At 32.6% G+C, this 14,521-nt stretch overlaps 2 protein-coding genes across 3 annotated transcripts; one reads left to right on the top strand and one right to left on the bottom strand.

Annotated features, from left to right (window-relative positions):
- The first annotated feature begins 7,630 nt into the window (after positions 1-7,630).
- LOC115705868 (copper transporter 6) lies at positions 7,631-8,532 on the top strand. The gene has a single exon (XM_030633316.2). It carries the CDS (start codon positions 7,631-7,633, stop codon positions 8,105-8,107), a length of 477 nt encoding a protein of 158 aa, XP_030489176.2. The 3' UTR covers positions 8,108-8,532.
- LOC115705867 (pentatricopeptide repeat-containing protein At3g20730) lies at positions 7,661-14,424 on the bottom strand. 2 transcript variants are annotated; one of them, XM_030633315.2, is made up of 4 exons: positions 13,768-14,424; positions 12,170-13,518; positions 11,826-11,908; positions 7,661-8,090 (listed from the first exon to the last, which is right to left on the bottom strand). In XM_030633315.2, the coding sequence occupies exons 1-2, from the start codon at positions 14,408-14,410 to the stop codon at positions 12,425-12,427; spliced, it is 1,737 nt and encodes a 578-aa protein (XP_030489175.2). In that variant the 5' UTR covers positions 14,411-14,424; the 3' UTR covers positions 7,661-8,090; positions 11,826-11,908; positions 12,170-12,424. The 2 variants fall into 2 exon arrangements, with proteins under 2 accessions (XP_030489175.2, XP_030489174.2); XM_030633314.2 differs by lacking the exon at positions 7,661-8,090 and having other exon boundaries at positions 11,670-11,908.
- Positions 14,425-14,521: the final 97 nt, after the last annotated feature.

Here is a 14,521-nt window from a genome sequence, read left to right as displayed (position 1 = left end):
TTATGAACACATTAATTTTATGGATTTCGTAAAATTGTCATTTGGCACAATTGACTGTAATCAAAATATAACATTCTGCATAGTGGTTATGGTTAAATTGAACGGAGTTGTAATTCCAAATTTGATATAATATATATTGTCACATGTCAATATATAATAGTTTGACGCTTTCATAATAATACATTTTTTATTAAGTTTTTTTTTTTCAGAAGTTTTAAATAAGAAATTTGAATTAATATTTATGTATTTTGGTAAAATTGATACACTAAATCTAAGTATATAAAAATAAAATTAGTGAGGGAAAATTTTATTCACACCCAATTTTTTTTTTTTAAAAAATACTTCATTTTAATAATTTTTGTTTGATATAAGATTTATATTTTTAATTATACTAAGTTTTTAAAGTTTTTTTCATTCAATTCATATTCTTAAAAAATAAATATCTATCAAATAAAAATAATTTAAATATTAGGATAAAAAAATAAAATAAGAATTTATATAAAATTTTCTTAGAAAAAAATATATGTATGATTAATTTCGAAAAAAATATTAAAATAAAATAAATAAAATTAACATAAAATAATGTGAGAAAAATTATTTAGAAAAATATTAAAAGTAATTTTTTAAAATTATTTAGGTTTTTTTTTTTTAATAATGAGGTGTACTCATCTTTATTTTATAGGGTGCAAATTGAAGGCAACTTTTTCATTAAATCTAAAAATACTCCTCTCATAACTTACCCCTCCTCTCTCGCTTCCTCTGTTCTTTATGTCTCTCTCACTCTCTTCTTCTCACTCACACGAATACCCTAGCAACGGCCACAACTGCCAACCACCGCGCCTCCAATCGAAAACCATCAACCCACAGACAACTACCAACCCAGGACCCAAAATCTTTGAACCACGACCACTGCCCCATGAATGTAAGTTTTCCATTTTATTTTATTGTATTTTGTGTGATTTAGGGTTGAAATATATGATTTTATTTATAGGTTTAGGAATAAATTGTATGATTAATGTCTGTTATATGTGAGTTGATGTTAGATTTAGGGTCGAAAAATGTCAAATTTGAGTTTTGGGCAAAAAATTAATTTTTTTGTTAGGCCTGATGATGGTGGATTGATGCCTTCCTGACAAGCTTAATGAATGGAGTTTAACATCTATAAATGTAGAATATGGTCCGATAGTGGCCTAATGCTATTTTTTTTATGCACAAAAACATAAAAAATTTATATATATATATAAAAAAAGAAACGTAGTATCAGACGACCATCGATAATGAGAATGAAGAGTATGAATGGTGAAATTAGAAGAGAAAAAAAAACAAAAAAAATAGTATAATGAGTATTTTAATATAAAGTGTGCCTATATTTTGTTAGTTTTTAAAAATTTAATATACACTAAATATATACATATTACAAATTCAAATTTCTCCAAATTTTAAATTCATGCAAAGTCATCAATCAATAATAATTTATAATATAATAAGAGGTTTCTTTATTTATACATTTTAAAGTATTCTTTTTTTTATTAATATTTATAAATTATAAATATATGGTGTTTTAAATACTCTCATTGCAAATCAACTAAAATTGCAAGATTAGTTGCAATTCAAATCGTAACCTAATATAGTTCGCAATTCACATTACAATCCATGTAGCAAACTAAGTTTAAAAAAATATATTTTAAAATAACGTAAAAATGAATAAAAAAATTAAAATCACCGTCCCAAATAATAAACAGATCTTAATTAATTAGTTCATATACCGTTTATATTATTTATGTTAGGTACGTACGTATATGACCATTGTTAATTGTTATGGTAAATTAAATTAAGTGAAGGTAATTTAATATAATTATGAAATGAGTAAATATATATAAAGAGGTGATATATTAAGTGAGGGGATGATCATGATATCATCAGAACGTGCAAAGGAGCACAATAAACAAAAAAAGGGCAGAGAGGTTTCTTGGGAGGATGTAATCAATTATAAATTAGCATATGCAAACCTGATATTAATTAATTATAAATTGTTCGACTACTTTTGTGTGGTTACTAAGGTTATATACATATGTTGTAATAAAATATCATTATCTAAAACTTGGTATGTATATATAGTTGTTATCGTGCCATATAATGAAAACTGCTATTAAAATTGATTTGTTTTAATTCTTACACATATATATAAGATAATGTTTAATATTTTTTTCGTCAATATATAATTAGAGATGATTTATCAATGTTTTGCTTATAAATAATTAATTTTTGTATGCAAGACTCTATTATATAGTATTATATTACATAGGGGACTACGCAGGCACTTAAAATATTACTATTTTTTTTTAATGTAAATTAAAAATAATAATTATAATGTTGTTCATACCAGATAGAACGTACTAATTAAAATTAACTTTCACTTATGTTCATTACTTCATTGTAGGGCGCAACAGGTATAATCTTTAATTTTTTTTAGAAACTATGAATAATTTTCTTTTTTGTTATTCTTTAATTATTCCATACAACTTCGTTACGGCAGGACCATAAATGATAGACCACCGCCGGTGCGCCAAGCACCATATCCATCTCAAGAGATTTGGTATATATTGTGGTAGTAGACACTCTCCATATTAATTCATTCAACCCAACAAACTTTTATTTAATTTATTCTTATAATTAATAATATAATATATAAGGGTAAATACTATTTTATACTATGTATTTTGTAAAAGTTACTAATTAGACTTTTTATTTTGTTAAATGATAAAATAGACGAAATATTTTTTAAAATTGTACAAATTTGATCATGAACTGATTTTTTGTCGAAATAAAAATAATTTGTTATAGAGATGCTATGACAAAATTTGTTATATTTTCTGTATCTGTTCGTGCTAGAAATTATCTTAAAGTTGGTTACATTAAAAAATAAAATTGTCGAAAATTGAACACAGAGTCCCATTTTTCTTATTTTGAAAAATATAAGGTCCATTTTATCATTTAACAAAAAAGAAAGTCAAATTGATAATTTTTACAAAACACATTATCTAAAATGGTATTTACCCAGTATATAATACTATTTTAGAGATCTTGTATTTTATAAAAGTTATCGAATGAACTTTCTGTTTTGTTAAATAAAAAATTAGATTTTATATTTTTTTTAAATTGGCACAAAATAGTATTGAGTTTTTTAATATAATTAAATTGAAGATAATTTTTAGCAAACAAAAAAATACATAAAATGTACACATCTAAAATACTATTTTTTATTATTTTAAAAAATATATGATTCAATTTAGTATTTAATAAAAAAATATATAAATGAAATTGGTAAGTTTTATAAAATACAAAATGTAAAATAATATTTACTTAGTAAATATTTATTTATTATTTTTTTTTTGAAGGAAAATATTTATTTTTTTAATTTAGGGCAGATATATAGACCAGAAAATGGGAGAAAAAGTTTACAGTTACAGTTATTTTTATTATTTATTTTTTGAACTACGTCACATCTAAACACATCATGAGACACGGACTGAGCAGTGTGTGGATTGTGTGAATAAATTAATGGCATATTTTGATTGGAGGAGAATACAAGTGAATGAATGTAGACTAATAATATAATCTCCTAATTCTACCCTTTCTCACCTCACATTCACGGAAAAACTTACTCTTACTTCTTTTCTTTTCACCCTTTTTCTTTCTTTCTTTATTATTATGATTATTATTTACTAATGAGATTTGTTAAATGACAATTATAGTGTTTATTATATTAGTGATGTTACTTATTTTATTTTGATAAATTTTTAAAAGATTACTAAAATATTTTATGGTGGTGTATTCACGGGCGGACCCACATTGTAGCGAGGGGGGACAGTCGCCCCCCCCCTAAAAAAAAAAATCGAGAAAAAAATGTATATGTATTTTAATTAGTTACAACATATATTTGTATTAAAAGATGATATTTATAGACATAATAGTAACCTTGGTGTAATGGTTAAGGTAGTTGGTAAATAGGTTAGAGGGTAAAGGTTCAAATCCCACTAACTACACTTTATATTTTCTTTTTAAATTTATTTACGCCCCCCCTCACTTTAAATTCTGGGTCCGCCACTGGGTGTATTAACATATGTGTATTAGAAAAGTGAGTACACAAACAAACCTGTGTGTATTAACATGTTATTTGTTCCATGCATTAAAAAATACATATAATTTAGACTAATTATGATTTTTGCCCCCTGAGCTTTGACATGTACCAAATATTGCTCCTGAACTTTTAAGGTTGTTAAAAATACCCCTGAACTATTGAGATTGTTGGATTTAAGGACTTTTATCTAATTTCATTTAATTTTAACATTTCAGTGATTGTTTATGTAATAAATCATGCTCCCCAGACTTTGATATCTACCAAATCATGCCTATCGAACTTTGACATGTGTTAAATTATGCCCGTTGAATTTTCATCCATGTTAGACTTTTTTACTAAAATTGAAAAAAAGTCCTTAAATCCAACAATCTCTATAGTTCAGGGGCATTTTTAACGACCTTAAAAGTTCAGGGACATGATTTGGTACATGTCAAAGTTCAGGGGACAAAAATCCTAATTAGCTTATAATTTATATGTTAAATTTTTACACTTGAACTTTTATTAACATGTACTCAAATAATTTAATTTATATATACGTATAAATTTAATCTATGCCTAAGTCAAACTAAATGAACTTTAATTGATTTTTAGGTCGAATAGTTTGCAATCCTTTTCATTACTAAAGAAATTTAAAACTCCATAAAAAGATTAATTTTATGCAAAATTTATATTTAGTTTTGAAGTCGAAGTATATATATAGAGTGTTTCTTTTTCTTTTTTATAAATACATATATTTAAAAGAAAGAATAATTGTGTAGAAATATGGTAGTGGTACATATATGATAATAAATAATGTTCGATACGATTAGTATCACAATATTGACCTCAATTATGATCAGTTTCGTAGTTTGAGCTTCATCGTCGGTTACGAGATATAATTTATGTACATAATGTACACGTATTGTTAATAATTAAATCTAGAAACATGGCATATGGACAATATATATAAATATATTTATATATTATACTTTTCAGTTCGTACATATTAAGAAAAGCTGTAATGAGAATTTTTCTTTAACGCAATGTTAAGAATAATATTAATAGGTCGTTGATGTGGTGATCGGGCTTTTGCTTTATATATATGAAGCTTTGGTAATCAATAACTGATATATGCAATTAATACACTAAACTATATATTAAAACAAAAAAGAGATAGATTATATGATAATTAAAGTCAACGATTTCATGAGTAATGTTGTAGCAAAATGCCATTGAATTAAAGTCAATAAATCATTCTTAAAAGCTTGTAACAGTTATACGTACTAACATACATGATAGTTGGTATATAAGGACGATTAAATACATTATTTTCAACCTTTCCAAGAAAAGAAAAAAAAATCTATTAAGGGTTTTTGTAAATATTTTTGAACTGAAATTTTTTAAGATTTATATATTATTTATTTATACTGTTAATAACATTACACTAAACATAACATTTATCCAATTATTAAACATTTATATTATTTTGGTCTTCAGTTTCAATCAATCAAAGTATTAATTTTAATTGGATTTGAACTTGGTTATTCTGAATTGTTTGGTAACAAATTAAGAAAACTATATATACTTGTGAATTGTGATGGTTGAGGTAGTTTTGAGTCTATTCCCCATTCCCATGTTCATCACTAATCAGCCCCATGTTCCTATTAATGAAGCTTCAGCTGTTAATCATGCATAGAAGTAGAACAACGCATTAATTGGTTCAGTTTGCCTACTACTATGTACAAATTAAGATTAGAATATCTAATTTAAGATTTTTGTTTTTGACCTAACTATGGTTGTAAGTTTGTAACTCATAACACATATTTTTAGCCTCTACTCTTACCCCATAAATGGCTGGTGAGAAGAGCCCATATATACACATTAGCTTATTAAGTCGACTGAGTAAGAAATTATAAACCCAGATTAAAATGAGTAATAAATTAAGCCCAATACTAACAATGAATACAAGACAACTCCAATTGTCAATTGGGACATAATACTCCAAATACTGCTATACTAATTTACACCTTGTAGTTCATTATTGAAAAGAAATTCTACCATGTACAGTACATGTACACCAACAAACACTATTGTAAGACACCAAACCATGTTAGCAAACTTTTTTTCTTCTTTTGGATGGATTCAATAGTGGATGTATATGTATATTGGGTTGGTTGGAGGTTTTCTCAATCCACCTTGGCTTATTGTAATATTAGCTTTTCATTCTCTATGATATAGTGTTTCTGACAAAAATAAAAATAAAAATAGTATATTTTCCATTGGCTATAAATGCAAAAACACTTGGAAAGAAAAGCAAAAGTATGAAAAGTGGTGCAAACAAAAATTAGTGTCAACCCCACTAACATCAGCGTACAGGGCTTATATATATATGACAAGATTGTAGTAGGTTGAGGTTTCAAGAAATTATAATTATTTTTTTTATGTGATTGTCTATTACATTATAATTATAATAAATATTCTATCACGACGTAGATGACAATGTTCAAAAGATTTTGTTACATTCGTGATTATTAATTGGGTAAATATTATTTTGGACCTTCTGTTTTACAAAAGTTACCAATTGGACCCTGTGTTTTGTTAAATGACAAAATGAACCCTGTATTTTCTAAAATAGTACAAATAGGAACCTGAATTGATTTTTTTTGTCAAAATAAAGTTTAATTATAATCCGATCTAAAAGTGCTATGACAAAACTGTTTACATTTTTTGTATCTGTTCGTATTAAGCATTGTCTTCAAGTTGTTGTATTAAAAAAAAAAAGTTGTCAAAAATTAAGCTCAGAGTCCTATTTTTACTATTTTAGAAAATACAGGGTCCATTTTGTCATTTAACAAAACACAGGGTCCAATCTGTAACTTTTACAAAACACAGGGTCCAAAATGGTATTTACCCTTATTTATTTTTCACATAATTAAATATTTAAATATTATTTTCAATATTATTCTAAATTTTTTAAATATATATTATAACTACAATATATATAATCATATAAAAAAATCAGTTAATTTTTTATTTTTCTAAGCACTTAAAATAGAAATGCCCCTACCAACATTTGGTCCGTCCATATAAGATCCCATAATGTGAGAAGTAAAAGCTCTATAATCCGGCAATGGAAAACCAATCCATAGCTTGAATTTCATAAATATATGTTAATAAATTCAAGAAACTGAAATTGCCGAGCTTTGAAATATGGTTTCAATTCTTTTCACTTTCGTAGAGCTTTTAGATATCTTAAGTAAGAAACAGAGTGACAATAATAAACAAATGAGAAAAGTAATTGAAAAGCATTAATAAATATGTACATATGACCAATCAAACATCCTTTTATGCACTTCCCAAACCTCGTCAGCACCTCCAACTCCAAGATGCTGCTTTCCAGCTCCTATTTCCATTCATATTACATATATATTTACACACACAAACAAGGAAAGCTAATAACTATGCCAAAACCCAAATCACCCCACCTTCTTAATCTTTCTCTTAGAGCTAATGTCACATGAGGGGCATAATCACGGTGATATGGACATTATGGGAGGTGGTGACAAGCCTGCTATGAGTGGCGGCAACATGCCCCCAATGGGCGGCGACCTGAGAAACACAACAGAGGTGATGATGCACTCGAGCCTTTACTGGGGAAAAGATGCTGTAATCTTGTTCTCTGATTGGCCAAAACAGAATCTTGGCATGTATATGCTTGCGTTCTTCTTAATCTTTCTCATAGCTTTAGCTACTGAGGTTTTGTCAGTCTCTCCAACTGTAAAAACTGGCACCAGCCCCATCAAGGCAGGTGCTATTCAAGCCAGTGTCTATGCTATAAGGATTGGTTTTGCTTATCTTGTCATGCTCTCTGTCATGTCCTTCAACATAGGCATATTCATAGCAGCTGTGGCTGGACACTCACTGGGATTCTTCCTCGTCAAAGCTCGTTCGCATGCCCAGACCAACCAAGCTGCTTCCAAAGTTTGAATTATATATATACATAACTACTTTCTATGTTGTGTGTTTACATGTTGATTTTCATCTTGAGTGTGTGTGAATAACTCTAGTGTTTGATGTGTGATTGCCCTCCCAGATAAAATAATAATAAATGGGATCTTAGGGTGAGGTTTGTAATAAAGTCTTCTAAATGCGGCCTTTGTTCTTAGTTATGATTTAGGTTGTTGACTAAAAGTCTAGGTCTGCATTTAAAGGCAAGTGTGCTGATTTCTGTATACGACATTATAGTTTTGAACTTCTAAATTTATGTGTTGGCTTGCAGTTAATTTATGATCTGTTGAGTGCAGTGAGCAATTAACAGAGCATAATTTAGATTGCTGATTGGTATAGTCCCACAATGAGATCTGTGTAAAGCTCATACTTGTCATCAAGAACTAGAATTTGAGCAGCCATAACTGAAGCCATTATCCTTAAAATTTCTTTGTTGTAGTATTGGTATGATAATTAGAAACTGGACAGGTGAAACGATAGAGACTGGAAACAATATTGTAAAAGAGTTACATGTGAGGCAAATGTGTGTTACCAGGTAAACTTGGGAGTAAACAGGACAGCATGATTGATTAAGTGACAGTGATGTATTGCATAATGGAGGTTTTTCTTTAGGACTGAAGAGCCCTATGGCAGGGATGGGGGGGGGGGGGGGGGGGGTCTACCGTTACATGGACAGGCGCGGTAAGACAACAAGCAGAATGTGAACCACATTCTGGATTTATAGATGAAAAGACACTTTAGACAAACGGAATCCAGAATCAAAATATTCCTTCAACGTTTCCCCTTTGTGTTTTGGTGGCTTTCTTATGTGGGTGTTGGTAAGAGAAGATTATATGAAAATTATGTGCCAGACAGAGGTGTTCTATAAGTTGATTAAGATTACACTAGGCCAACTTTCTATATTAGAATATCGGTGGTGTGTTTCTTCAGCTATATGTTAGGCCTTGGGATTAGTATGGTGGGCTAGCTTATATTAAATAAAAGGGTAATTGAGTCTTTGTATTGAGGGTAGTGTTTTGGAGGGAATACAATAGTATATATAGAATGTTAAGGGGAATTGAGTGGTATGCAATGTTTTGAGTAAATCTCTATTTGCACCAAAGGGGCCTAAGGGCTCCTATCCTTTGTAATTGGATTTCTCAATACATTCAATATACAATTCTTATTATTTGCTACTGTTTTGCTCTAACTTTTGTTACTGTTTTATTGAATATTTGATCTGGGGTTCTCGGGTCTTATCAATTGGTATCAGAGCGAGTGATTTCGGTGGAGGCCAACTACTCGAATGGAGGAATTAGAGGAACAGTGGAGATTGGAGGCTTATGATCGTCTCTCTGAATTTAATACACAGGAGGACCTTGCTTCGCTTTTGGATCAAGTACTTCTTGGCAAAGTAAGGCTACTCCGCCTCTCCCGCGATCTCCGAAGTCATGTCACAACAAGATCGGAGGACAACGAACTCAATGAGTGGATCCACCAAGCTGTGCAATCTGTTCGGGTTCGCAAACAAGAAGGAATACGGAACTGCTACGCGCCGAATCTACCTTCTGGATCTCCTTCACCACTAGAGACGGAGGATGAATGTGATGAAAAGATGGAAATGGCAATACGGGAACACAAACGAGCCTTTGCTAGACTCGACAGTTTCAGCAAACACAAACAGCAGGTAGCAATACAATCGGAGTTCCTAAATGAAGACTCTCTGCCTTCGGCGGCATCACCTGAGATTTTCGATGTTGCGAAGATCATCTCCGATGGAGAAGAAGATAAATGGCTAGAGAAAACTCAGCAACGAGATTCGTCGCCTGAAAGGAGGAAGGAAGAGGTGCGGCTGCTGGTGGAGTCGTCTGAGCAGAAGTACGTGTTGGGAACGGCGCCAGATCTGGAAGTTGTTCCATGGAATTCGATCGCACCTCGGCAACGAACGACATCCGAGAAGAACTACAAGACAGTGGTTCAGGTGATTACGTCGAAGGAGATAGCGTCCCTGGTGCCATCGCCGGAAAGAAAGGCGGTGTGGGAGACGGTGCCGGATCTGGAAGTTGGCCCATGGGGTTCGCTCGCACAGCAGCAACGAACAGCATCAGAGATGAACCGGAATGTTGGAGGAAAAGAAGACACACGGCCAAAGAAGAAAACGCCGATGAAGTCGACACCGGAGAAGAAAGAAGAACCGCTGTTAGTGCTAGCGGCGGAGGAAGAAGAATCGTTGGTGGTGTCGCTGGTGGTGCCAAGGCCGATCACGTTGCTGGCGGGGACGGAGCCGAACCAACCGCGGAGGTCTTCGCCGGAGACAGAGAGGAGAGAGACGAGGTCGCTGGTAGCTTCGCCGGAGATTCAGAGCTTGAAAACATGGACAGCCGCACAAGCTGGACGGCTGAAGAAGAAGATGGTGGGGAGGAGCTTCTTTTCACCCAAACCCTACCAAGTAAGGCCCAAGCCCAATTCCTTAACACTTACTTCAGCTTTGGCCCACAAGAGTAAAATTAACCCAATGGGTCACTTGGAATTAATTAAATTGGAACCCACCCACTTTCTTCCTATGTCTAGCTTAGTAAGTGAGGGTTTTGGGAACCAAACTCCTTTCTTTACTCCATCTTGGGCCCAGACATTCCAAAGATTATATTGCTTTGACCAAGTTGTGGTCATGGCCCAACTAAACAAAGAAATAAGCCATTTTATTTCTAAAGGAGTGCAACTATGGATGTCCTACCCAAAATATTACATTTACAATCATGAGACAAGAGATGGGGAAGAACACTTGAAAGTGACTTTTTTGCTCATAAATGGTGAAGGTGGTCATGTTAATGGAGGCAAAAATAAAATACCTTTGGTGGATGAGAAGTTTAACCTTGGTGCTTTGCTAGTGCCAATCAAGCATTGGGTTTTTGATAGAGGGCGCCAAACACTACTCCAGCCAGCCAAGGGTGCATCAAGGACATGTCAAAATACCACATTACTAACTTGGTTCTTTGACAGAGGTCGCCTACAATATAGGACTCTAGACTTGAGTGAATTGATCAATCACCTTGAGGACAAGGTGAATTTCGGGAGGCCGGTAATGTTAGGCCTTGGGATTAGTATGGTGGGCTAGCTTATATTAAATAAAAGGGTAATTGAGTCTTTGTATTGAGGGTAGTGTTTTGGAGGGAATACAATAGTATATATAGAATGTTAAGGGGAATTGAGTGGTATGCAATGTTTTGAGTAAATCTCTATTTGCACCAAAGGGGCCTAAGGGCTCCTATCCTTTGTAATTGGATTTCTCAATACATTCAATATACAATTCCTATTATTTGCTACTGTTTTGCTCTTACTTTTGTTACTGTTTTATTGAATATTTGATCTGGGGTTCTCGGGTCTTATCACTATAAAACTAAAGGACTATAGGAATAAGGTGGAGCTCTTATCTCTCACAACAAGCAGCCAAGTGTCTTTAGTTGCAATGTTGCTTATTCTAAAACAAAATGATAGGGGTTCATAAAGTCCAGCATCAAATATGGTAATGCTTTGTGACAATGCAGAGAACTTACAGGACCACTGAAACTGGAAAGAATATCATATAGATCATTATGGGATAGCTTAGAAAGATGCTAATGGATATGGAATTTTATCTATTTGGCCCATACTTGTTAATTACAGATTCAAATCATTTTGTATGTTCGATGCCACTTAGTTTCTTTCATGAACAACATACCTCTGTAACTTCTGATTCAGCGTTCTTCATTCAATCACAGAATTTCCAGCAAAACTGTTCTTCCCACTTAGTGAAAAATAATACTGCAGCCAAATTTTGCAAATTAGCATTTCCAGGACTAGTTAGATACAATGACAATCAGTATAAGCTAGCTAGTGGTAGCCCAAGCACAAAAGGAATTTAAATTCAGAAAAAATACATCGTAAATAGAAAAGGTATAAAATTATAGCAGCAGCAAAAGTAGCAAGAGTTTAGTAAAAGAATATAGTCTATATTGACATGTTCGTAGTTAGATCAAGTAAAACTAAAATATTGATGTAAAAAGTCTTAAAATAATTAAATACCTTAAAGATCAGATGGGCAGGAGCATTGTGGAATTCAAGGTGTTATTGTACTACCACCAGAATAAGAGAAGCCATCATTTCGTCCAAGATTTACATATTCAATTTGACCTATGGACGAATACGCAAGCATACGTTTCATGTTTGTTTGAGTAATAGCAATGAGATTCCCCAATATCATGCTAAGAATAGCTAGGATTTCCAGAAGAAGATGCCATTGTTTGATGAGAAATAAAAAAGAACATCAAAAATGAAATTTTAAGTAGGCTGTAAAAGTATAAATTTGCTCTGTGTAGACTGTAAAAGGCTGTGTCCTGGCTCCTTCATTAAGCTTCTCTTTTCTATAAAATTCCTCGTGTTTCCAGCACTATCCCATGCACCAGTTGCAGAATATAAGCCTGCTAGAACAACATAATTAGCAGAATTATCTGGATCCACTTGAAAGAGATGCTTAGCTGCTACTTCTCCAAGACGCGTATTTCCATATGTATTACATGCCCCGAGAATTGAACCCCAAAGGGATGCATTCTGCTTAACATTCATCTTGCCTATAAGATGAAAGGCTTCTTCTAACCAGCCTCCGCGTGCAAAAATATCTACCAAACAAGCTATATGTTCTTCTCGGGGTAAGATGCCATGCTTGCTAACCATATCATTAAAACATTCCCATCCTTCACCAGTCAAACCAGTATGACTGCAAGCACAGAGAAGGGACAAGAATGTAACATCATTCGGCTTCAATCCCTCACATTCCATCTTCTTATATAGTTCAATTGCTTTATGTCCGAAACCATGTTTACCATATCCAGCAATCAATGATGTCCATGAAATTATGTTTTTCTCCTCCATCTCATTGAAAGCACGAGTAGCTTCTTCAATCTCTCCGTTTTTTGCATACATGTCGACGAGAGCATTTCCCATAGCCACATCATTATAAGCTTGATGTTTAAAAATAAGAGCATGGAGCTGTCTTCCTAGGCTCAATGAGGGTATGTTGGCACATATATTAAGCATAGAGCATAATGCAACTTGATCGAAAACCAGGTGCATACGAGTCATTTCTTTCAAGACATCCAGGGCAACTCTACCGTGGTTACTTTCTTGTGCATATCCACTTATCAGGGCAGTGCAAGCTATAATATCCTTTTCTGACATACTCATGTATAATTTAAAAGAATTTTCTATACTTCCACATTTCCCATAAGCATTAATTAGTGAGCCACTTAGAGAGTTACATGAGCCATAGCCTAGTTGGATGGTGAGAGCATGCACTTGACTAACCTTCACAAGAAAACTGCCTCCAGCTAAGGCTTTCAAAACACTTCCCAATGTAAAGCAATCAGGGTGTTCTCCTGTTCAAATTGACCGCCGTTATTACATTTCAAACAAGAACATGAATTTAATATCCTAAAACTTATTATAACATTGTATGTACATATATTATTTATATACATCCTGTCAACATATGATTGACTGAGAATCAAATTACAGAGCTGGCAAATGCATGCTAGTTCAAAAATGTTGAACCAAAGAAAAAAGAGAGAGGCAAAGTCTTTAAGCATAGCTGTTTAGGAACTTTAACAAAAGAAATCTTACATTACCTTCTCTCATCAATGAACAAAACACTCTAAACGAATCCTCAGAGTAACCCTGAACAGCATACCCACCAATTATCGCATTCCAGGAAACCAAGTCCCTCTTAGTCATTCTCTCAAACACAGAGCAAGCATCTTCCATCTTTCCGCACTTGGAATGAAAATCAATCAATGCACTTTGCACAAACAAATTCTCAACAAACCTACTCTTCTGAATACACCCTTGTATCTGAAAACCAGTCTCCAAATATCTCAGACTCGTACAAGCCCTCAAGGTGCTGCCATATCCAAACTGATTAACTTTAACACCACCTCTACACATTTCCAAAAACACCATTAAAGCATCTCTAAAACACCCATTTTGGGTGTACCCAGAAACCATAGCAGTCCAAGAAACAACATTCTTATCTTCCATTCTGTCAAAAATACTACGAGCGGCCAGAACTCGACCAATTTTAGCATAGAAGATAACAAGTTTTGTGTTTAAATGAACATTTGAATCAAACCCACTTGTTAAAACTCGGTTGTGAACGAGAAGACCAGGTGTAATTGTTCTTCTGTCGATACAGTGTTGCAATATATTCATATATAGAGAGTAATCAGAACTTGAATGCGATAAAAGTCGATGACTCCAACATGGAACTTGCATAATGTAAAGAGTGTTTATTTCATTCGAAGTTCAAAGTTTATAATGATACAATTTTTAAATTTTGCTCTAAACTTTTGGGGAAAGACTGGAACTTTGCTCTGAAAAATCTTG

This window comes from Cannabis sativa, chromosome 1, assembly GCF_029168945.1.
Source record: "Cannabis sativa cultivar Pink pepper isolate KNU-18-1 chromosome 1, ASM2916894v1, whole genome shotgun sequence".
NCBI lineage: Eukaryota > Viridiplantae > Streptophyta > Magnoliopsida > Rosales > Cannabaceae > Cannabis > Cannabis sativa.
The sequence above is the reverse complement of the archived record's forward strand: the minus strand, read 5'-3'. Positions and strand labels throughout refer to the sequence as shown.